Source organism: Saccoglossus kowalevskii, chromosome 21 (assembly GCF_978046115.1).
Source record: "Saccoglossus kowalevskii chromosome 21, keSacKowa6.1, whole genome shotgun sequence".
In the NCBI taxonomy this organism is placed as follows: Eukaryota; Metazoa; Hemichordata; class Enteropneusta; family Harrimaniidae; genus Saccoglossus; species Saccoglossus kowalevskii.
The window spans coordinates 4839237-4866772 of NC_140661.1; the positions used below are offsets into that span (position 1 = coordinate 4839237).

Sequence of the window (27536 nt, forward strand, 5' to 3'; positions counted from 1 at the left end):
TGGTTCTGGATGACCTGGGATATCTGTCATACAAGCTAATTGCTAACATATGTAGCCACATGACTGGTGTCTACCAAGTGTAACCATACCAAGTAAACATGTAGACATGAAAACTTAGGTATAGCACTGCCAATTATCCAGAGTTTAATAACACAGTCTTGTGTCCATAATTGTAAACATTTGTTAATAATAAACTGACACACAGTGATATAACATTTGATGATCCCCCACTGAGAACAGATTCAGCATTTCACCAGGAGACCCTGAACTGTACTAATAATTCATCAGTCAACTGCCTAGAAATACCCAGTAGTAGCGGAAATTGTTCTAAACACTAGATCCATATTTTTAACTGTCTCACCATGATATGACAAGATGAAATAGATAAGATAAAAAGCAGCCTGTCATTTCAGGGACACCTTGTACATCAGCTTACCGTTACATAAATACAAAGCTCTTTGGGTTTGTCCACAGAGTCCTCTTCAAGTTCATCCACCATAGGAATATCCTCTTTCAGTTTTTCCTCTATAGGTGTCACCTCTTTAGATTTCTCCTCCATAGTTCATGATGTGATTCAACAAACAGGACAATTAGTATTGGGAGAACAAAACTGATGATGGTATATTGTACACTCCCTGTTTGCTAGCAAGGACACACTGCTTGAAGAGCAAAGGGGGCTTAGACTCTGCATGCCATATGTATAATTTATGAGCAAGGGATGACAGAGAGAAACAACTGGTTGGTGTAGATTAAAGTGATGATGCCATCTTCTCGGGTTTCACACACATACTTCCCTGCCAAGCATACCAATAGATGTACTGACTCTTCCTAACCTGAACTCTGACCTCAATATTTAAACACTCATTCACAATTTGGAAATTCCTGGTCAGAACACTTACAAACTCACCACTAATGGGAGAAATAGGAGACAAATTGGGACGTTATTCCAATGTACCTATCTAGTATTTAGAAATTCTTGAGAGATTTGAACACTTTAAAACCATAATACCAGTATAGTACCAATGTAAACTTGGCCCACACACACATGGGAATTGTAAAAAAATTCCATTTACAATGTGAACTCAACTGCACAATTGAAATGGTTACCAAATATGTGGATATGCTGTTTCAACTGTAACCATGGCCATCCTAGAAGCACAATTATATCCAACACTTAGGCTTCAAAGACTAGATTCTCACAGAAACGTTGTCTAGATGCAGAGAGCACAGAGTGTACAATGTCCATACATACATGTATAACGTACCACATACTGCCTCATATCACTAATGTAGAGTCCTCCAGTCAAGACATGTAATTACTATTTATCTCATTATAGGAAGTCAAGATGTATGCATTCTGACACTCTAATGGAGCGAAAGGGGTCAAAAAAAGTTTAATTTTAATGCACATTTATTTCTATACTGTACTGGTGTAACATCACTGACACAGACACTGAAACAGAAAAAATCTGTTTCTTTCCAAAGTACCTTATTCTTTTTGACCCAAATATTGAGTTACACAGAGATGAAAAGAATTTACACTATGCTAACCACATCCACACTACAGTATGTTTATAACCACAGATACAAGATCCAATCTCATTAATACAAAATCACAAAATAAGTGACATTTTGGCAAAGTAAACCACATACCCCTGAGAATGAGTAAACATAGACTGCTGAATCAATAACCACACTAACTTTTTCATATCACTATTTTAAATTATTTTATATTAATTTTGAATACATCGGTAGATTAAAAATAGAAGATATACATGTACTTGTGTAATGTGTTATTTATATAACATTGCAGTATACAGGGTGGTGCCTAATATTGGGTTCACACTGCAAAGAAATCCCATGGGGATAAAAAGAATGGCTTTACACATATAAAGTTCAACGTTCAAAATATTTTACTGATGAAATTTGAAAAGCATTTTTAAAGTGTAAGACTAAACATTATTATAGTAATTAAATCAAAACCAAAACTATTTACCAAATTGCTTTCACTAATTTTCCACTTAAAAATCTAAGAAATGGTTATTCTGATATTTGTTTTAATATTTTTTTTTATATTTATTTGATCTCACACCCAGAGTTCTAATTGTAGTGTGAAACCTATAAGTACTAGATAATGAGTTTATGTCTGCGTATATACGTAGTTATATAAATACAAGAGTGTTATGTGAGTGATGACAATTATAAGCAGGATAACATGTATTCAGGATATCACTTCCCAATTTACAGTACTGGATGACTAAAGGACAAACACTTAATCTAGGAATTACTATTTTGGTCAAGATCAAGTCCAAAACAATACAACATTCGGACAAAGAAGGGCATTTCAAGTACCATTACATATAATAATATAGGCACACATGCAAGTATCAATGTAGCTGGTTAATGCAAGTGAAAAAAACACTATATAGCTGCCAGTCCAGATATAACAACCAGTCTGGATACAACCACCAGTCCGGTACATATAAGCAGGTTCCATAGAAAGTGACTGGTGTAAGGACAATTTAACATAATGTATTAACCTTGATTACTTTTGTGATTACTTTTTTTTCAGTTGCCATGATTAACAGAGAATTCAATTGCCCATGAAAAAAGTTAAATCACCCCAATTTGTGGAACTATTATATAACTGGAGAGGGCAATTACCAAACCACCCAATCCAGAAACGTTGTTACCATCGAAATGCCATGACAACACTGAATTATTAAACTAATGCTTTCTCTATCCTTGTCTCAAGATTTACATAAAGGAAACAAAGTGGTTCCCAAATCATGTTAACTGAAGAGTACTGGACATCACGTAAATGAGGCTTTTTGGGAAATAAATGGACATGAAGAGTTAATTGGTTTTGAAAGAAGCAGAAGTAAAACCTGAACTTCTTTTAAATTAAATGGAAAATACTGGTGCCAAAAACAGATTTTCTAAATAAATACAAAATTCCAGTTTACATTATTTGCATTGAGTGGAGGTGAATGTCATAAATAGAGGCAGCATCATTTCACCTCAGTAACATAGAGGGCGCACTTGCAATGTACCACTGTTTGCATTTCAGCATGGATATCAACCATTACTTGTTTTCGTCCATCCCTGTATATCCCATAATATTCACACCTCTGTGTTTTTACATGTTGTTAAATCACACCATATTATGTGCTACTCACTATGACATATTTGTGTACAATAAATCGGACATTGTTGTTTCTGACATGCCTTGTATTGAAATATTATAAACCTTACGCGACCGTGTTAGCGCCATGGGCAAACAGTGGCGACTATCCTGGTACCTTTGATCTAAGCGTGGCTGTGACTCTTTCTCTTTTTACCTCCATGCTAGAAGGAAGTACTATTGCAACTGGGCAACATCAATTTTTATTTTCATTTTCAATTCCTGTTTAGTTTCCCAAACTTTTAATGTTATTGCAGATAGTAAATAGCTTTCATGTTCTATATGTAAATGTATGAGAGGAATAGGTGTCATGGGAAAAAACAACAAAAATGCCATCATACCTCATCTCTTGATCTTCGTCTCTTTTTCTTTTCGTCGGCCTGGTGATCTTCCTCTGGGAGCAGACATAGCATAGTCATATGAAGGAGACGGCGCTAATGTTGGATTTGATGCGTTGCCATGAGAACGATAACTAAATAAAGTAAAGGGAAATAAATTACAAACATGAAACCACAGAATTATGGAAAATTAAAATTTTAATAATTATATTCCTTATACCAGTAAGTAACAAAATAATAATAATATGTTTAAAACAATTAAGTGTCTCATCCCAGGTTTTATCTGATCAGATTTTAACTATTAAGTTGTTTTTGTTGATATGTAAAACCAATGTACATATCTTTCCATGAATATATAATGTATTAAGAATTTACACTGTAATACAAGTTGAGGGCTTGAACTTTGACATTCTGTGGTCACTCAATTTCTAAAAATACTTTTTCTGATTGAAATTAAAAAGGAACTACCCCGGTAATGAAAGCAATAGTCTCCATGGCACCCAAGTTAAAAATGTTAAGAAACCACAGGAGAAACATTAATCAACGGAAATAATAAGCATTTTTTTGTACCTTATAACATGGACAAATAATAAAATTTTGTAGCATTTTTTCAAACAAAAGATTTCAAATGTTCTGCCACTAGTTGGAGCAATTCACTTAAGACATTCCTCACATACAAAATACAGCAACAAAACCATTGAATTGTTTACCAATATTCAACACAAGTTATAGAAGTTCAATGACAGGTACAGTGCAAAGAACTACTCAACTGCAATACTGTTTATTTAACGTCTGAAAGACATGAAAGACGAGAAATCCCCTGAAATGACATTGTCAAAGGTTTCCAAAATTTCCTATACACCTATTATTTGAAAGATCGGAAAATTGTAATTACTCTCATTTCAATCATGTGGGATGGGCTGACAGAAACATTGTAACCAGCCAACCATGAAACAGGATTTCTTCTCCTAGGCAACGGCAGGCAGCTGTGACAAGCTACAAACCAAGGTCTTTTGTATCTTTCTTTTGCAATGATGAATATTTTGCGTTTTTGACAGGAATCCACACATTCATCTGCTGTTAATATAAGGAAACAGTTGCAGAGAGCAGAAGTGCAACAGTGTGAAAATAAGTTTTGGATCTCCAAATTCTATGTATGAAAACATACGTCAATGTCAGCAAGATCTCTTCCCTAATAACATGGCAAACTTTAAATACTTTAACACATCAGAGGCTAAACAAATTGTACTCCAATATTATGAGCTATTCTTCAAAGTTATGGTTGTCAATATGCTATCATGTTTAATTTGGATCATTTCAAACAAATAAAGCACATCAAAGAAAATTAAAATACATACAGTATTTGTGATAACACTTGTGCTATACATTTGCTGTTTAATCAATCCACTACTACATAGAAAAATGAAGCATACATTCATAATGGTCTCCATAAATGTATACAGACACAGTCCGCACAGTAATATTTCAGCTCCATTGGTTCTTATGTCCCCAGGGTATAGACGAGTGGGTGTGGCTTTCAACCCAAACATGTATGTACACTAGTACTTGTCTCTTTCACATTTTGTAATCTAAAGACCTATTATTTCATCTAAATCTTGGTGAATGGTCAATGCTTGTCTAAGTCAGGTGATCAAAATGTACTTTTATTTATTTATTTAGGCAGCAACTATTGAATTGAAGATGTATATTTACCCACTCATTTCACCTAACAGGCAGCACCAATTTACAGACTCGGAAGACTTAAATGTCAAGATAAATTGTCTATCCTTGCGGTGATTGTTACCATGACAATAAATATGTGACATAATACTTCAATAATGAGTACTCTTTGTAGTGAGAATCAACATGTCCCTAGTTACATGGCAGTATTACAACTTGATAATTGCAGCGAGACACTCAGATAACATCACTTCCGTCAAAACCCATGCATGTTTATAGAGCTGCGAGTCAGGGTTTTGTGGTATATCTATCTGATATAAAAATCTACCCTGGGAATTATTGGTGTCACCTGTAATGAGCACACATACACCCACGCATATAGCAGCAACATTGTACCTATGTATTCAGTTCCTACATGTACATTTACCACTGACAAACCAGACAACATTTATACACTACTGTAAAATACTTTATTTTAGCTGGAATTAATTTTCGCTGAAAAATCTGATTTCTGATGAGTTGAATGTAAAATGTAGGAAAAAAGGTATATTCGCAGGATTTTATTTTCACTGAATCATTCCATCAGCGAAAATAGTGAAAATTAATTCCAAGTGAAAATAAAGTATTTTACAGTAATATCTCTTACCATCCACATGTAGGGTTTCATAACAATGACAACACAGAATAATCACATTAGATTTTAAATTGAAAATGGAGATATCTTTCCAATGTATGAAAATACATCCAACATTGGTACTGTGACATACCATAGTTGTTCTATTAGTAATACATGCGCCTATCAAAATTACAGGTGTCTATGGTCAATATAAGTAATATTTTATGATTCAGTTTATAATAAATGGGATTTTTGGTTTATATGTGCTTTTAATATAGATGCACTTCTAATGGAGCAAATACTGCAATAGCATTGAACTTGAAGTGAGTATGTGACAACAAATATTAAAGTGTGGAGATACTGACCACAGGTTAATGTGACCGTTGATTCAAATTTTAAAACAAAAATTACTATTTTTGCACATTTTACTGAATATTAATATAATAATAAAATAGTAGGGTACATCAATTCTCATTCTATTGTGGTTGTTGATATTGTGTGTTTTCTCTAAAAGGTGACAGCTTGCTGTTGATATCCTAATGACATAACTAACCATCTACTTTTACAAAATTTGTGTGGTATTTAAAAAAGTTTGACGGCCTACTTTTTGAAGCTGAACTTTTTTCTGAACATTTTAGAGACAAACTTGGGTAGTCTAATATACATGTAGGTTGATAAATACAGAGTTAGTATGAATTCCATGTCTGGTAGTGTATATGGAAAGTAGAACAAGTCTTATACTGTAGTGGTAAAAATATTTTCATTATATACATTACAATCCTGGCACTTAAATTAGATTCTAAATGTAAAATCAGTGAGGTCGCTGAACCCTAATTACCATATTCAAATGAGCTATGATAATGAGCTAATTTTTTGCCATATTTTGGGTGTAAAACAGTAAATTTAACAAAAAACAATGAGGCCTTTTGGTTGAAATGATTAGGTCATTCTGAAAAGCAAATAGCAAATTTCTGATGTAAAGTGATAATCTTCACTATGAGATCTCAAGCAGTTCTTAGTATTCTGATTCATATAAAATACCTGCAATTGCTTTAGTGTGAATGGTTTAATCTTGGATGCAATATTCATATATTTGTTAAATTATTTTAGTTACATTTATTTAGTTTCTAATATCGTGTCAAGTCAGAGTAACTGTACGTGTAATCTACCTAAGAATACCTAACTACCATATAACGATGTCTTGTGCAATTCAAAATGGCATCAATAATGATAATACACAACGATTCGGCATTCAGATGCGTTTTATTTTAATCTAAGCACAAACTAAAAGTAAAACAAACAAAGTTTGTGTGAGTCGTGCACTGTTTTTAGAAAAAAGATAGAAGTCAACTATAGAGGGCAGACATCATGAAATGTCACTTGTCACATGGCAGGTTTATTTGAATGGGCATTGGTATTAATAATTAAACAATTATTTTTTGCTATAATATGTTTTGTTTTGTTTTGTTTTTCATGATTTTTATCTTGAAATTGTTATATTATCTTGATTTTTCATGAAAATTTGATTTTTTTTAAACAAAATCATGCAACGACCTGAAACATGAATTTTTTTATTTTTGGCCCTATTCACAAAAACATCCCAGTTCCAATGCAACACAAGTGAATACATACACATTATAGGCTGGTGTCTGGTCATACGGTGCATGCTGTCCAAGACTTTCTAAACTCGCTAAAGCTCTGTCTCTTTCATATTTCATCTCTTCATATTGTTTTCTTACAGAATCCCTCTCCATTAGTGCATGTGCATTTTCTCTTAACACAGCGTCTCTTTCTTTCAGCGCCATCTCAAAGCTCAATTGCAATGCTTTGGTTGGAGTTTTTCCTTCTCCTTCATTTGCAAGAGACTCTAAAGAAAAAAAAAACAGAATAAAACATTAACTGAAAGCTTGATTCAAACAGCATTTGTTATTTATTACTAGTATGTAACATTTTTGATGACTTTAATATGCAGTCTTTGACACAAGAATACTCCACAGCATGTTGTAATTTTACACAGATATTTCATACAGTCAAGCAAACCTAGCCAGCCCAGCCAACATGGCGGTCGGTTCACATATAATTTTACACAGATATTTCATACAGTCAAGCAAACCTAGCCAGCCCAGCCAATATGGCGGTCGGTTCACATATAATTTTACACAGATATTTCATACAGTCAAGCAAACCTAGCCAGCCCAGCCAACATGGCGGTCGGTTCACATATAATTTTACACAGATATTTCATACAGTCAAGCAAACCTAGCCAGCCCAGCCAACATGGCGGTCGGTTCACATATAATTTTACACAGATATTTCATACAGTCAAGCAAACCTAGCCAGCCCAGCCAACATGGCGGTCGGTTCACATATAATTTTACACAGATATTTCATAGTCAAGCAAACCTAGCCAGCCCAGCCAACATGGCGGTCGGTTCACATATAATTTTACACAGATATTTCATACAGTCAAGCAAACCTGGCCAGCCCAGCCAACATGGCGGTCGGTTCACATATAATTTTACACAGATATTTCATACAGTCAAGCAAACCTAGCCAGCCCAGCCAACATGGCGGTCGGTTCACATATAATTTTACACAGATATTTCATACAGTCAAGCAAACCTAGCCAGCCCAGCCAACATGGCGGTCGGTTCACATATAATTTTACACAGATATTTCATACAATCAAGCAAACCTGGCCAGCCCAGCCAACATGGCGGTCGGTTCACATATAATTTTACACAGATATTTCATACAGTCAAGCAAACCTAGCCAGCCCAGCCAACATGGCGGTCGGTTCACATATAATTTTACACAGATATTTCATACAGTCAAGAAAACCTAGCCAGCCCAGCCAACATGGCGGTCGGTTCACATATAATTTTACACAGATATTTCATACAGTCAAGCAAACCTATCCAGCCCAGCCAACATGGCGGTCGGTTCACATATAATTTTACACAGATATTTCATACAGTCAAGCAAACCTATCCAGCCCAGCCAACATGGCGGTCGGTTCACATATAATTTTACACAGATATTTCATACAGTCAAGCAAACCTAGCCAGCCCAGCCAACATGGCGGTCGGTTCACATATAATTTTACACAGATATTTCATACAGTCAAGCAAATCTATCCAGCCCAGCCAACATGGCGGTCGGTTCACATATAATTTTACACAGATATTTCATACAGTCAAGCAAACCTAGCCAGCCCAGCCAACATGGCGGTCGGTTCACATATAATTTTACACAGATATTTCATACAGTCAAGCAAATCTATCCAGCCCAGCCAACATGGCGGTCGGTTCACATATAATTTTACACAGATATTTCATACAGTCAAGCAAACCTAGCCAGCCCAGCCAACATGGCGGTCGGTTCACATATAATTTTACACAGATATTTCATACAGTCAAGCAAATCTATCCAGCCCAGCCAACATGGCGGTCGGTTCACATATAATTTTACACAGATATTTCATACAGTCAAGCAAACCTAGCCAGCCCAGCCAACATGGCGGTCGGTTCACATATAATTTTACACAGATATTTCATACAGTCAAGCAAATCTATCCAGCCCAGCCAACATGGCGGTCGGTTCACATATAATTTTACACAGATATTTCATACAGTCAAGCAAATCTATCCAGCCCAGCCAACATGGCGGTCGGTTCACATATAATTTTACACAGATATTTCATACAGTCAAGCAAACCTAGCCAGCCCAGCCAACATGGCGGTCGGTTCACATATAATTTTACACAGATATTTCATACAGTCAAGCAAACCTAGCCAGCCCAGCCAACATGGCGGTCGGTTCACATATAATTTTACAGATATTTCATACAGTCAAGCAAATCTATCCAGCCCAGCCAACATGGCGGTCGGTTCACATATAATTTTACACAGATATTTCATACAGTCAAGCAAACCTAGCCAGCCCAGCCAACATGGCGGTCGGTTCACATATAATTTTACACAGATATTTCATACAGTCAAGCAAACCTAGCCAGCCCAGCCAACATGGCGGTCGGTTCACATATAATTTTACACAGATATTTCATACAGTCAAGCAAACCTATCCAGCCCAGCCAACATGGCGGTCGGTTCACATATAATTTTACACAGATATTTCATACAGTCAAGCAAACCTGGCCAGCCCAGCCAACATGGCGGTCGGTTCACATATAATTTTACACAGATATTTCATACAGTCAAGCAAACCTAGCCAGCCCAGCCAACATGGCGGTCGGTTCACATATAATTTTACACAGATATTTCATACAGTCAAGCAAACCTAGCCAGCCCAGCCAACATGGCGGTCGGTTCACATATAATTCACTCAACCTTCACACTGACTAATTTGCACCCATGAAGAAATTAACCTTTTCACCACCAGACTTTCTTGCCGAAATTTTTCTGCACTTTTCTTATCTTTTTTTTTTTAATATTTCTGGAAATGAACCCTAATTTTAGAGCCAACAGACAAAATTTGAGTCAATTATCAGTTTTATTAAAAAATGTTGCTTATGAAGGAAAGTACATACTATAAATATGACTATTTTTGTGAATTTGTGATGAAATAGGAAATGGTTGGGAAAAGGTTAAACTACCGTATGTAAATGATTTAGCACATACAATACTTTGCTAAAATTAATTCTCAGACCAAATCATAAAGATAAACTTGTTAAAGACATATCAGAGTTAAAATCTGCAAACTGATCCACATGTAAGTTCATACTTTTATCTCAGTGCATTCAATCACAAAACTTCAAGTATATAATGAAGTGACAAACACTGTAATATGTAAGTAGATCAGTTACCACACACAGATATATAGGACAATGCCCTCTGTTTTATTATTACAACTTGTAAAATACCAGAACATTATTTTCATTGCTATGTCACAACTTAATGAATGACCTTGACAGAGACAATGATTGTATTGTTACAAATCCACTCTGCTAGAAGTAAAATGCATTGAAGCAATCAAAGAAAAACATTTGAGAGATTTGCTCTTTTCAACAGGACACTCCCTGCGTAATTTAATGTTTTGAGGTCACGGTAATAGCGTTATTTGTATTTGGGTTATTTGTATAAGACTCGCACTGTTGTATAGGGTAGGAAGTGTGGTAAATCAGTGAACTTTCGCTTCTTGTCTTGCAAAGAACAAGCTCAGGACAAAATTTTCAACTCTTTACTATTCGTCCACAGTATTAACAATTTTAAACTCAACTGTCACATGTCTTTAAACTTAACAATACAATGATGTCACTACAGTTGTGTGAAATACCAATAATATGACAGGTTACTCTTAAATGCCAAAGCAGATCACTCACTTGTAGAATTAATTAAGTTCAGATATACATGTACCCACTTATTGTGTACAAAGTTTAGAGGAGATAAAACAAGAAGTATGCAAAACAATTGGAATATACTGCTAAAAGTTTGTAAAAGATTGTAAAGTTAGTTCAAAATAAATATAACACTGTCTAGACAACATATGCTTACACTGCTTATTTTGATATTTAAAGATATGAATGAAAATAAGTATTTTTTTTAGATACGTCATGTTGAGAACAAAATGGATTATGATTTATTTTGAATTAAAAATGTAATTTTTACAGTACACTGTATAGAAAGGTCGTTGAAAAATGAAAAACATAACTACATTGATTTAGATGCTGACTGGACCATCAGCAATTCGCTGGTTTCTTCTCTTCACCGTTTTACATCCAAAATATGGCAAATAATTGCAAATGTCTCACCATGCTAGTTGTCATTTCAAACATAATGTTTTAACCTTTTCACCACCAGACTTTCTCACCAAATTTTTTTGCACTTTTTTCTCATATACTTCAATTTTTCTGAGAATGAACACTAATTTTGAAGCCAACAGACAGAATTTGAGTTAATTTTCAGTCTTTATTCAAAAATACAGCAATTTTTGCCCCAATCTTCTGAAGGAAAGTGTAGATGATAAATGGGACTATTTTGTAAATTTGTGATTTAAAAGAGGGAACGGGTGGTGAAAAGGTTAAGCTAATTTTGGGACAATTGAACTTATATGCAGTGATTGTATCGTATGTACTGGTATGTAACAAACAATCTATGTATGTGTGTATTAGAGAACTTCACTCCCTAGCTTCATGTTATGTTTTTCGAATCGACCACTGAGCATCCCCCAAAATAGGACTGTAAAGGAGAATGGATTTAATTGTAACATGTAGCATCTGGGTGTTCTCTGGATAACTTTTTTTGAGTTTTAGTGAAAGTGAATTGGAGACAAAACAATAGCATATACACTATAATGTAATTATTACTAATTCAATTTGAAATTATTAGTATATTTTGAAAAAAATAACTACACTTAATAATAACAGAGAGAACATATAGCATAAATGTTCATTTACCAGAATTCAAATTCAATGGTTTTTGAAGGAAATGATACATCTTTACGTTAAATCAAGACTTCACAATCCCAAGGATTGTACCAATACATCATGGGAAACATAATTTTAAAAGCCTGCCCACTGTTTGCTATGTACATATGTATACAATTGTTATGAGAAGTGTTAATTCTATATGTGTATATCTTATGTATACAATTGTTATGAGAAGTGTTAATTCTATGTGTATATCTTATGCATACAATTGTTATGAGAAGTGTTAATTCTATATGTGTATATCTTATGTATACCATTGTTATGAGAAGTGTTAATTCTATGTGTATATCTTATGTATACAATTGTTATGAGAAGTGTTAATTCTATATGTGTATATCTTATGTATACAATTGTTATGAGAAGTGTTAATTCTATATGTGTATATCTTATGCATACAATTGTTATGAGAAGTGTTAATTCTATATGTGTATATCTTATGTATACAATTGTTATGAGAAGTGTTAATTCTATATGTGTATATCTTATGCATACAATTGTTATGAGAAGTGTTAATTCTATATGTGTATATCTTATGCATACAATTGTTATGAGAAGTGTTAATTCTATGTGTATATCTTATGTATATCATTGTTTGTCTTGAATAGATGTATTGTCACTAATTGCTAACTTGTTTTAGCATTTATTTGTAAGCATCAATGACAATATTTTAAACTCAAAGATGAAATCCACTGTTGTCTTTCATTAGTATTTGACATCCAGGAAGTGGAGTATTTGTGCAGCAATGATGATAAACTTAAGTTTCCTGTAACATGCATCCCCACTGATCATTACCGTATGATATTATTTTTTCTTGCAATCTGTTCTGCTACAAACATGAATGTGTTATATTAAACTCAAAATATCATTCTCTTTGCCTATTCAAGTTATAGATGAAAGCAACAAGTAAAACATAGTGTTTCATATGTTAGAGTTTACAGGGAATATGGTTACATCACACATCAATGCTTTGACTATCAAAATAATCAGTACTAGTGTTACTATGCATTGGAATGCTAGTGAGAGCAACCATACTTCCTACACACATGATTTATGTGCAAGTTACTTTGAATAGAAACAAGGTGTTTACTAAATCATTAAAATTATTTCAACCATAGAAATATATCTGTAAATTTACATGTACTGTAAATCATTTTAATTTGGCGAGAAACAATTTTTTGCAAATTTCAGCAAATTTTGAAATTTTGCAGCAGTGACACTTTTTCTGTAGTCGGTCCTACGACACAGAGTGTCAGGACTTTTGCAAACTTTTGTCTAATAGATGCCATAACATTATTAAATCAGGAAAATTTCTTGCAGCAAAAATTAAAAGTGCTTACATTAGTGTGTTGCTTGACTGCAGTGAACATGGGATTCACAATTTGTTTGAAACTAGAATTCACCAGTGTACCAAGCATGCCACCCCCCATCCCATATGAACTGTGTAAACACCAAGCAAATGTCCATATATTACAATATATTATGACACTTTTCACATAGATGTAACCAATTCAAATGCAACAAGAATTTCCATCACATGAACAGTGGGGGGAAGGGCTTGAAAAGCTAAAAATAAAATTAGTGATCTAAAGTGGTTTTGAAATTCATTAGTGAATTAGGGTGTGAGTGTGAAATGATATCAGCCTTGAAATGTCATCTTTGATGACAGCATGTACCAACACCATACAGTCTAAAAACACAATCATTTTCTTCTTTGATTAATAACGGAGATGGACATGACCAGTGCATAATTTAAAAGCAATTCAGAAACTCTCACACACGCCTTTGATCAGTTTAAACTATCATGGTATCAATCAATTTTGTGTAAAAAGCCGATTAAAACCTACCAGTATTGGTTAACCACACTGCACTGGTTGTCTTCCTGTTTTTGGTTCAACACACAGCAATACCAACTAGGATCAATAACGTTTAAGTCTCTCTTATAAAAGGCAAGTTTAATAATCACCACTGACGCTGCCAAACTATGAACCCAATTCACAGTGTCCAGTCAGCTTAACTTCCTGACAGAGGTCATGACCTTTCAAGTTCTTTAATACACTTGAAGGGAGCTACTAACAATGAGATCACTCCACTAAGACAGATTTAGTGGGGTAGGGTTTATTTAGCCGGAGGGGTCATCATTTTTAAGGTACTATACCATTTTTGGGAAGCATACAGTTACAACTATTATTAACTTACAATATAAATGGAGTATTTAAACAATAGTTGTTGAAATGTGAGGATAATGTGGAAACATTTCAATGGCAAATCAACAAAATGCATACCCATGTATTATTGGTGAAAGCCAAAGTAGGTGGTATGTCTGACAGCATGGGAATCAGCTTATTCCATTTGATGTGTTTTGAAAGGGTTAAAGACTGACAAACTAAGGGGTACTACTCATAACATATAAATTAAGTCAGTAGAAATACACATGAAATGTGTGAACACTCTAAGCAGTAAAAGCAGGATGTGCCGAAGCTAGTAACCATGGAAACAAAAGATGAAGATAAGAAAAACACAGAGAATTCTTTCACATAAACACAATAAAGGTTGTTTAGAAACACTTCCAAAGAGCATGGGATTTCCTTTGATTTGGTACCAAAGTTCAAAATTAGCTGCACTATTCCTAAGTACTTTATTTACACTAAATTATTTTCACTATTATCGCTGAAGAGATAAATCAGTGAAAATAAAATTCAATGAAAATCCTTTTTTTTTCTATATTTTACATTCAACTCATCAAATATTTTACAGTGTCTAAATGCTTTAGTCATCAGAATTCCTTTAGTCAGGTATCTGAAAGAACAGTTGCATCAAAATAGGCTGCCCTTAAAGAATACTGAAGTTTAATTCCTGAATTGGCATAAGGGATGGACCATTCAAATTCCCTGGAGTAATTAGAAAATGCAGGGAGGGATAAAACGATATGTGACTTCATATTTTTCCCATTTTTTGATAACTACGGAAATACATTGTGGGTAGTTTTGGTAACAGAAAGGTCAATTTAGAAACTCTCAAACACACCCTCCCTTACTGATTTTGGTTCATCCCTTAAACTAAGACCTGAACTGATGGGATTTGTACAAGCCACAGGAATGGAATACAGACATCAGATCAAAAAACTAAATGAATAGCCATTGGTATATGTACAGCTATACTATCAATGTTATCATGGTTAAAGTCCCAAGAAAAATAAACTATGGAAAAACTTTTGTTTATGTAAATTTTCAAAATGTGACTCACACTGACTTTTTAAATGGGGCATAGCACTTTGACCTTGATTCAGTTGGACAATATACAGATATTAAAATTAAAAAATTAAAATATTTGATATAATTTCTACATTAGAATGATGTATCATTTAATAATTTATGGAGATACAGCTTAATTTTCATATAGATATCACTGGATGGTGAATAATGTTTGACCTACCTCCTTGGTTTGACCATGGAACTGAAAGCACATGGTTTAACTGATACCTGATACGAGTGCCTAGCTACCTACATGGTATATAGAGGGTCATGTTCACATGGGGTATGTACATTGCATATGTATGTACATTACCCACCCATTCATTCATTCATACAGAATTACTGCGTTAGTGTAGAATTGAGGAAAGGAGGGTATTATATCATCTGATGATGTCTTTTTTTCCTATAAATTTTTGCCAAAATAACCCCCAAAAAACAGACATCCCATCTAGCCTGACAAGTTGGCGTAGGTGGCGCCCTGGACTGCTGTGATCCCCACTGTGATCGCAGCAGTCCAGGGCGTCACCTACGCCAACTTGTCAGGCTAATCCCTACCCCACCAGCACAGTCTAAGACAGAAGGAGTGACAAGTTTCAGAATATACCATACTAGTCCAACAGGAGTGTTCATAACCAGACAGTTGTTTGTTGAATGTATTAGAGATGACAAATACTGTCTCAGATGACAAATATTATATTTTCATTTTTCAAATTAGAAGCCCTACAGGCAGACTTGCTATCAATCCTATGGGAATCATGTTACATAAGCAATATTTGTGAATACTGGGAACTTGCATGTGTGACTCTAGAATGAACAGAACTGTATTGCTTATACTTTAAACAGAAATTAGATAATAGTTTGGTAGTTGTGAGAGAATACAGGATTGCTACTCGACATCAACAAATTTACCATATTTTAATTTAATTTTCACACAATAATGAGAAACACATTGGGATGGATGGACAGCATCTGCATGTGGCAATTTCTTGCTTAAGGAATATAACCAATCAGCTACCATATATTATTTATGTATGTTAATCATAAGGTTCATTAACCAATCAGCTACCACATATCATTTATGTATGTTAATCATAAGGTTCATTAACCAATCAGCTACCACATATCATTTATGTATGTTAATCATAAGGTTCATTAACCAATCAGCTACCACATATCATATCATTTATGTATGTTAATCATAAGGTTCATTAACCAATCAGCTACCACATATCATTTATGTATTTTTAAATAAGTTCACAAAATTGTTATGACCTTGAAATTTCTTGCCTACTATTTGTGATAATGATAGACCAGGATACTTGCCATGACTTTTACTCAGTCACACGTATAGGCTTCTCACTGTGAGTCATTCTCTATTGTTCAAATACAGTGGGTAGGTTAACTTTCTAACTCCAAATGCACCTATTATCCACTTACAAATTGTTCATTGGTTAACATAATAGCACCTCAAGTGAGATAAATTACAACACTCACAACCATACTTGTATTTTCATTTGTACATATTGGGTTACAGAAAAGTATGCTCACATTTTCTGAAGTTCAAAGGTGAAATTGTAAACTCAATGCTGGGGAACACGTAATACAGAATAACGTATATTTATACTGCTGTTCAATTCTACAATGGTTTAACTCAGAAAGAACATTTTACAGACTGGAGGAATGAAAAAACGAACAACCACATGTACAAGCATGAAAGTTACACACCTTACTTTTATCACTTGAGGTTGTTACAATTGAATACAATTTCCTGAACATGGATGAGTTTGAAGTGGATGTGCAATAGTTTTCATGTGCAAACCCATATCATGCATTAACATAGGGCAAATACAAAAACTGTTGTATCTTTATCTATTATAAATAGGTTATTATTCCCTTTTTTTATTTAAAAAAATAAAGTTCTCAATGTTTTATTTTCTTTAGCTGCAAAGAGATTCTACTTTTCCCTACTGTAGTCCTATGTATTATATACAACTCTGTAATCTGCATAAAATATCAAGTTCATCTCAAAAATGTTCCCTAAAAATGACCCTAACTTTTTTTTCACATATAACCTTGTATAGCATTAAGCAATTTATTTGCAAAATACAACAAAATTACAAAGACTTTTATGAACAGTATTGGTCAACTGAAGTATATGTTAATTATTAATAGATGCAATGCAAAAAAAAAAAAATGAAAAATAGATAACTAGAAACTCCTAGAATTGGAAGGTCATCAAGTGACATCAATATTTTGGAAATGTTGCCGTCTCGATTTTCAAATATTGGCCTGAAAGGGATTATTGACACAGATTTATTTTCAAGATAATACTTAATTGGTAATCATGGTTAATTTGATTACAATTTGTTGGATTTCCATAGATGGAATGTTTCTATTTTGGGTATGGATAGTCTCTTGTCTTTTACTTGTCCTGGGCTATAGTACTATCCTTAGTACGTAACTCTGATCTTGACTACAAACTGTACATCCTAGTCTTTATCACAGTGACTATGTGTTTTAGAACCTGACAGCCGGTAAAATCAAACCAATGGAGATCTATCACATTACAAAACAACTGATTTAATTTTACAAATTGATACAGTACCATAGTTTACCATAATATGATTGAGAAATACTATGGCTTAATTGCACAGGATATTGTTAGATTTATTAGAACTAAGAACAAGTACATAAAATGTTTGTCTAACTCCTTGGTAAAACAGTCATAACAGCATATCCTTAAAATTCAGTTCTATAGTACTCAACGTAACCTTTGACCTTAGCCGAGATTCAAATTGTTTAATTTTACACATGCAAGGAGGAGTGAATTACCAGTACACACAAACAATGATTGGATAATTGATACAACTTGCATGTTCTGTCACTGCAGATGGAGAAATGATAGCATAATGTATTGATATTTGTTCCAAGTCACTTCCCTGTCATAGCTGCGTGGGTCACTTATACTACAAATGTACTTAAAAGTCTAAATAAATCATCTATGCGGACTATACAAGATATTTTAAGTAAACAGACTACTGGGCACTACTTATTCAGTAAAACTAAGAAGTGTTACAAATACTACACGTATGCATATTCTAGTTGTTATTAATTACATTCACTTAATATGCAAATTGCAGAGGTGTTTCTATGGTCAAAATACAGCCAATGATATTTACGGTTAATATGCACTTCTATTGAAGATGCAGTTCTAATAGAGTATTATTTTAGCTTGGAATTAATTTGGCTATTTTCAGTGAAGGAATGATTCAGTGAAAATAAAATCCAGTGAATAAATATACCTTTTTTCCTATAATTCACATTAAAAAATCAGTGAAAATAATTTCCATACAAAACACTCAAAAAGTGTTTTCAGCTAAAATTAATCCGAGCTAAAATAAAGTAGAAATAGAAGTCTGATTTAGGATATGTATCTCCTAAATAAGAAGAGTGTTAGTTTCAATTTGATGGTTCAACAGTATGTACCTACAGTGTATATAGTTACATAACAGAAACACAAAAAATCTTATTTAACAGTTTTTGTCACCAAACAACACATGACAATGGACCACATATAATTTCTACATCCCACTCTCACTGTCATCTCACATTCAAAATAGTATTATAAACAAAATTGTGTAAGTTTCCAATTATTCAGCAGAGCAGGCACTGTATCTAGGTCAGCATGTATTAATTTACTGAACACCAGTAGCAACAGATGGATTATATCATGCTCTGTTAAGTAGATGTAAATAAAACAATGGTTAGTCTCACATAGGACAGATAGTACTACAATACCCCATCAAGGACACTAAGACCATATATAGCTAACATTTCATACAACCTACATGCTGTACCCCCAATAATATTAAATACGTTGACGACAGCAAGTTTCACTGTTGTGGTAACGTTTTGCAATATAGATGGAACATAAACTAGAATAATAAAAATATGAGAACAGTACAACAGACTGTCTAGGTCACTGTTATTGAACTTGAGAAATATCCTGCAGTATTATCTCATTATCAGTACAATTCCTTTCCTGACACAGTAAATTGACCTGGGATATACACTGTATTATAAATTAGAATTCTATAAACAACAATTGTTTTAATTCAATTTACTGTGAAAAACAGGTATTGATGACGAACAATAAAATGAATTTGTAGGAAATAAGATATTACGTATAAATGACATAATTTACAGTAAGATATGCAAGAACTCGTAACAAAACAATAAGCTAACGTATGACACACAAACAACGACATGGACAATAATAGGAACAGGTGATATCAATAAAGCTATTTTCACATTAAGTTAATATTATGAATGACTTACAATTTGCATATTATTACAGAATAATTTATCTATTAAATATCTACAAACAGTAATTCATATCAAATTTTAAACATTGTTATGAAAGTAAAACTACATGTAATAAATTTACTGATAATTTTAATTTTTTTTACTAATAATAGGATTAAATCGACTACTATTTATCAGAATTATTTTTAGGATATGAAATTATTGTTATTTTTTTTGTAATGTTTGAAAATGTATTGACAGTAATTTTACAGCAATATCACTGGTAAGTCGTGTGTCTAAAGCAATATCAGAGATACATGGAATGAATGATATGTGGAACAGAGCTAAGAAGACCACAGGGTTGCTACGACAACCAATTTAACTAGCATGGCAGCAAACGCACTAATTATTGTTTTTTTTCAACGAATCACAAGCACACTTGAAATACAGCTGAGTTCTACTTGTACGCAATGTGTTAGTATGCAATAGATAAACAATTACCTGTGTTCTGATACATACACGATAACACCTAGATTCCACGGCTATTCACTGAGACAACAATCAGACCTCAACAACCTGTAGTTATTATCCTCAGTCTATTGTCATGCTAATGAGTCTACTATTATGTTAAATTATCACCCTGTTTCATTAAATCAATGAACTAGAGCCACCATTTTTGTTCCTTTTTTAAAATTAAAGTACTTGAGTGGAGCCTAGCATGTCCTTTCACGTTCCAATTTACATCTTGTGACTCGAAATGACCTTGCTAAGCAAGTTGAAAAGAAAAGACGCAGTTTGGAAAAGTAGAAAATTAGACTGGAGAATAAATTATCAGAGAAAGCAGAAAAGTTAAATGGTTGAGTGGTAAAGGAATGCGTACGGATACATAGTGAGAATAGGATAATAAATCTACTATTCAACAGGTTGAAAAATAGTTGTTTTCTTTGTGACATATTTCCATAAGTTAAAATCACGTTGTCTACTGCAGTCAAACCTTATGCTATGTTTTTAATCTTACAAATACAGTTACGAACTATTTCTCAAATACGTATATCTTTAAGCATACTTTCACTCCTTGGTTAAAGCCTAGATTGTCACTTGCAAAGCTTATGATGTCCTATTCTATGTTGAGCTCATCAAAAAACCACCCTACTTGAAAGGTACATAAAGAAACCCACAGTAGCAGTCAACGAACAGTCAAGATTCTCAGACAGGTTTATTGTTGCTTAGTCGCAGCAAGCTCACTGTGAAATTTAACTCTTGTTTTTCACAAAAGGTCACTGATAGTTCTTAGATTGTCCATGTATCAAAGTCAATGTAAAGATTACACCATACCTCAAATAAACTGTATTGAAATCTACAAGTACTAGCTACTTGTTGTTGACTGTCTGGCGGCAGTTGAACAACAAACAGAGCTATCCTATTGATATTTTACGAAAACCAGATGTTATGAAATTAACTTACTACGAAATACGATAGGTTGTTACTTAAAGCAGTGAAATACCAAACAATAATCTAATACTTCAATTTTAATGAAAAGTGTAGTAGCACACTGTACATATCTATTGCATTGTGATGAGGCAAATCTTTTAAAATGCAAGATATACTTCCTAAAGATTACATAAACCCTAAACTGAGTTTTTGTTTTTGCAAGTATGCCTGTTTGTGTCCTGAGGATGTGTCAATGATACCTTTCAATACCTTTGACGATTTTCAATCAAACAAAGTACAGAGTAAAAGTAATAAAATACCTTTTCGGCGACGTCTTGAATGAAACATCAACAGGGCTACGACAATGACCTTAAATTATACAGCAGCACAGCTTTAAAGTATATGTATGAACAGTTTGTCCTTTCTGTCAGGGGAGGAACACTATTTGCCTCTGGCTTTGAAATTAACTCCTTAAGAAGCTGGAAAATATTCAATATACTGTAAAATGACTAATTTTCACTGGGTTTAAATTTCACTGATTTACCATTTCAGGCATATTCAGTGGGTTTTAAATTCACGGTTTTATCATTTAGATAATGTGTTCTATGCTAAATTTTACATATTCACTGTGTTTTAATTTAGCGCATTTTTCCAGTCAGCGAAATAAGCTAAATTAAAACCCAGTGAATAATTACCCCCTTTACAGTATCAATAGTGTTGATCTTCCAAGTGTTAGACACTGCAAGCAGTGACTTAGGGAGTCATCATTGCAGTTACTGATAGAGGGCTCTCACATACAAATATCACTTTCTGTACTAGTATTTTCCTGGTGTGGGTGGCATAGCACAGTGTAGTGTAGTGCAGTGTAGTGTAGTGTAGTGAAGTATAGTGTAATGAAGTGTATATACAGTCTATGAACACTTTATTTCCTGTTCAATTTATTAAATTTCTCGCATGTGCCATACTTTATGCATGTTTCTTTTGTAATTTATACTAATGAATATGAACAATGCATTATACACTACCAGTATATATATCTAACAGATATTGTTATTTTCTTTGTCAAAACCATTCTATTTCTTAGTGAATGCATCAAATTGTATACAAATGACAGTTTGAAGTAATTGTAAAAACCAAGTCTGTCCAAGTAAAATTGCACTACTCATGAATTTTAACATTACTGTGGACTGTTATGTACAAGTGGATTATAATTAGGCAAGAGACAATAGCACATTTCATACAGGTTTTCAGCATGTTCCAAAATCACATTATCTGCTGATGTTGACTGTTTTATATTCATTTTGTATATCGTGATAACTTTCAGTACACAATGCGTTTATTCCAAAACTGATAAAGATTAACATCGTTGCGTTCACCCTTAGTTGACAATCTTTCCATAATCATGTCACAAATTTGTTACTTTTTTATATAATCAAAACATCAATTACAATGCTAAAATATTTATTCAGACAGAGCCTTCTGAAAACTGCAATGACAAACTAGTGAGCTTACTTGCATGTTTTACATATAACTGTGATGGGCCTCTGAAATAAGTAGTCAAAGAGATGACCAGTAAAACCTTTGGCTTTTCAATGAAAATTCATCAAACTTTGCAAATACAGCTAGGATTTTCAATCATACCCTGATCCTATGTTTACAAATGTTAGTGACCTGCCTAGTGAGGGCGCTGCAGTAAATAGTTTGAAGCAAAAGGAAATAAATGTTAGATTAGATTCAAAATTGTTTTTAGGGTAAATAGAGACATGTGATAAGAAAGAAAAAAAATGATTTTTTTTTAAAGTGACACATAATTTTGACACTGTCACACTCAGTCACTTTTTAATTTTTCATGACTTTTTTCCAGTACAAAATATTTGTTTGAAGAAAACCTACCTAACAAAATGTAAAAATGGAATTTTTGGAATAATTTCCATAGGAAGTCACGTTATTTCACAAAAAATGAATAGTAATCATCAAAATGTCCAAACAAATCTTGACATCAATAAGTACATGTAAGGTACCATCTTATCGGTATATTTATTTCACTAATGAATTATTTTTCCACTATATGTGACAATATTCTGACAAGGTCACTTGAGTTGCGCCCTCCACGGTGGTCCAAACCTGTTGAACGACGTACATGTAGTTTTTCACTTCCCCTCACAATTTTTTGTCTATACCAATCAAATTGCAGGAGCTTCAGATAGTGACAGCTATCAAAGAGTAACCATTCATGGAAGAGTTTATTTGTTTGTTGACATAATGTGAGATAAGGTGCTGGCAAATTTCTACCCTATGTTCATCATCTTGTTAAACAAGTCTGATTTTTGATGACAATGCAAACACGGCTTTGATTTGACGATGTTACCATGACCACCAAAATGAATATTCAGTGAAACTCAATGCAAGAAGGCGTGAACTTTGCAAATTTGCAGTATTGATCTTGTAAATGAGACGTACACTATTCTGTCAGGCATTAGTGAGGTCTGATGCCGTTCAGCTGGCGAGGGCGCTACACATGCCTACATGTCAGGCTAATGTGACAACTAAATTGTGAAATACATTTTTATCATAGGATATTGACCCAAAATCAACATTTTCATGGATGTTTGACCTGTGTTTTTTGTGAAAAGTAGTTTGGTGACCATACAGTATATTTTTATTTGGATTTTGTGAACAACAGCATAAAAAAATAAAAGCATAGTGTAAAATTCAACGAAATCTGATCATTTCTTTTAGCCAACTTATCAAATTTAATACTTTTGAAATTACCGGTAAAGTTAATGTTTGTTGATTGTTGAATTTAACAGATTTCACTTCTGTTCTGATACGTTTTGTCATAAGGATTTTTCTCATGTACAGTCACATTTATCTTTGCAGGAATGAAACAGGACGTGTACATAAGACAAATGATTTAACTGAATTATCAAACAGAAACTATAAAAGGTGAATCAAAATTATACAAAACTCAAACAATGATGTACCCACAATGCCATGGGGCAAACCAAGGAAATGACAGCCTCTCTTTAATAATGATTATCAATTGATCTTAAATTGCTGTGTCAGATTGTGAAATATCCGATTAGCATACTTTATAAAATCATTCTTTTTGATTACAAGAATACATGGAGTATTTTTTTTTTAATACAATTATGAATATTTGTAGAGTACGATTATGATGTCTGTTTACTATTTAGACAAGATTTATAATTGTCAATTAAAAATTAATGAGAAGGCATGTTTTAAACTGACATGCAAATCCTAAATTAAAAATGACTGCTGCTTATAAGTTCATTCTGGGATTCAAGACAATGACACTCAAGACGTTAGGTGTAAATACATACTACTAACAATTGGTGGCAATTCAAAATAAATTTCACATTTATTGGCTGAATTGACATAAGTTTTATCTCATATACTCAAAAAATTAGGAATTAGATTTTATTGTATATTCAGATGTTCGATTAAATTATTGATATAATTTCTCAATGGTTCTCAATAAAATTCAGTTTGAGATTAGATGTACAGTGTTATCTACTGGATACAAGTAGCATGGTGTTACTACAACAGTGCTCTATTTTACCACCACACTGGTCTGACATTGCAACAGTTATTATCCTGTTATTCTGTGGTGCGAGTCATTTCAATTATCCAAAATGATGCAAATTAAATGTAAATTACAAATGTAGTAAGAAAGTGTTTACCATCACAGTGGTTTAAATTTCTGGGGGCACACTGAGGTATGTCAGTGAACAGAAGCAATTCTGTTTCTCAGGTTACAATATCATATACAGCATATTTGAATTAGTGACAAACGTGGTAAACACTATAATGTATGTAAAAAAATAAAGCAAATAATTATAATTGGTTTCCATATACATTTATTCTATTAGGGGGGCATGACGTAAAGTTCCACCAGTTGGCATAAATAAATGAGATAATAAAAAATCAGGGATTCAATGCTTCTGCTGTCCCAGTCTGGCCAACACACACACAAACATAGCAGTATACACCATCAATAGTAGGTTAACATAACAAACTATCCAACAAGTAAACCACTAAAACTATTATTATTATTTCAAATGAGACATCGTACTAGCATACAAAATTTAAACACAATATAATGTAATTCTCTCAAAATTTAATTAATATGGGTCTTGTATTCAATTGCATACAAACATTACAATAACCATGTGTAAAATTGATACAACCTGAGGGAAAAATTATGCAAATATATACCCACACAATGAGTAAAAATCAGCCAGGTTACTTTTTAAAAGAAAATATCACCAGAAACATTTGATGTATTCCTAGGCTGTGTACTTGATTCACGTTACTTGTTTTTCACTTTATTTTGAATTGTCATCTGTTCTCAGAGTACCAAATAAAACAATTTCAATATGAATACCAGTGACACCATGTAGGCATATGGAAAACATTATATTGATTGGAAAGGTCAATGAGGTCAGAGTACCTACTGTAACTTAATAACATAAAATCATGTAATGTTTGAAAGATACATCTCAGTTTGGTTGATTGATTTGAGAGAAAATGGACCAACGGTGACTGCAACCCATCCTAACTAAAAATTCTATCAATAATTTTCTCATATTGAAAGGATTAAAGGAATACTCTAGGATTACAACACAGTCAAATGCATTAAATAATTCAAATATTTTTGCAATCACAAGATAACAGCTGAAGCCAGATATAAATTCCTGATATTGATATTAAAATACATTATACCTTACTTATGCTGCAACATTCAATGGCTGCTTCCCTATACAGTCTTGGTGACCAGTTTCGATGAGGAAGGTTGTTTATTTTTTTTATTCATTAATTTATTTATTCTAGTTCATGTTTCACAAACTACAAGTCTTTTCAACAAAAAAATCATATTTTTATTTTATTTTTGTTTAACTCAAAGTTGTTAGTGCCTCACAAATACACAATCTTTGAAATCAGGAGAAAATCATACTACCGGTAGTAGTTGAAATTGTTGATAGAAAATACATACAAGGTCACAAGAGGGCGTGTTAAAATTTACACACGTTTGGCACTTGTTGAATCACCTTGATCAATGCACTTTTAAATAATTTTAGTCATTGATAAATATCGGATTATCGATCGGACACGGGTCGGTGATAGACGCAAAATACAAGCCACGGTACACGTTTCTTTCTATCTGTGTTGAATGACTAAAATAGATCTGTTTTGATTGTTGACGATTTGGACTTTTATGAATGACCGTAAAATGGCAACAACATTCGCCAACTTCCGATCAATATAGCCGGGCATTTCAAAAATAACATATTTTGAAGTTTGTCCCCAAAATCTGCGGAATCGTCTCGTGTTTTGGGAATCTGGAATGAGTGTGAATGTTTTGAGAAGCCGACACGCGAGCCTGTGTCAAATGACTGAGCGGTTGTTTGAATCACAGTCCCGTGTTTGAATGTTATGACAAACTATATCACACAAGCTTGCGATAACATGACAACGATTTGGTGATATGTGTACAGAGGACTACCGATCGCATCAAATAGATATAGTTTAGTGATCTAAAATTCAAAATCAACACATACCTGGGTTGTCGAGCAAAAACATGGTCAGTAGATGCGGGAAACTGTCTTCCAGCGCACAACAAAATTCATGAAACGCGCCAAGCCCTTTACGGGCAAGGAGATCGATGAACACTTCCGTGCGATTTTCAGGGTTCCTTTCAGCTAAAATTTCATTTTCTTCGGGAATGGAAAACACACCTTTATACACTAATCCTGGCAGAACTTGCGTAACGTCTAGATCCCGTAGTATTGCGGTTTTATGCTTTTCCAGTAGCCGAGCTGGAGCACTTTTGCCAGCCATCTTGAAAAGCTACAGCTCTGCGTGCGTACGTGGCCCTGTACTCTGTTTGCATAGCTTAGAAAATGACACAGTGATGCCCCAGAACGAGCATAGGCCACCCGTTGACATTTCAATAACACGAGTGAAAGTGATACACCGAACAATGTACTCACCCATTATCAACCTCTCATTCAAATAACTAGTAATAAGTCGTAAAGTGTCACAGAAAATAGTAAGATTTATCATTAACGAAACCGCGTTAATTTTAAAACAAGTGGTTGCTCCGCGATACCGTCGTCGGTTCGATCTAGGCGGAAGTTGAAGCAAAACCTCGGACCGACTGAAACTGGCCACCTGTAGCGAGTATTTCTTATATCATTATTTATGTTTTTATCTCTTAAAACTATTCCTACTGATGAGATATTTCTAGTATTACTGTGTA

At 33.7% G+C, this 27536-nt stretch overlaps 1 protein-coding gene across 1 annotated transcript; it reads right to left on the minus strand.

Annotated features, from left to right (window-relative positions):
* Window positions 1-3406: 3406 nt before the first annotated feature.
* Window positions 3407-27163, minus strand: LOC100329064 (ZO-1-like protein). Its single transcript, XM_085494848.1, has 3 exons — window positions 26836-27163; window positions 7451-7685; window positions 3407-3656 (listed from the first exon to the last, which is right to left on the minus strand). The coding sequence occupies exons 1-3, from the start codon at window positions 27113-27115 to the stop codon at window positions 3527-3529; spliced, it is 645 nt and encodes a 214-aa protein (XP_085350974.1). The 5' UTR covers window positions 27116-27163; the 3' UTR covers window positions 3407-3526.
* Between the last annotated feature and the right edge of the window lie 373 nt (window positions 27164-27536).

Coding starts and splice junctions, on each gene's coding strand:
- LOC100329064 (XM_085494848.1), bottom strand. CDS start 27,115: ATGGCTGGCAAAAGTGCTCCAGCTCGGCTACTGGAAAAGCATAAAACC. Junction 7,686..26,835: donor GTTTTTGCTCGACAACCCAG/GTATGTGTTGAT, acceptor TTTTTTCTTTAG/AGTCTCTTGCAAATGAAGGA. Junction 3,657..7,450: donor CAGACACCAGCCTATAATGT/GTATGTATTCAC, acceptor TACTTTATTTAG/TTATCGTTCTCATGGCAACG.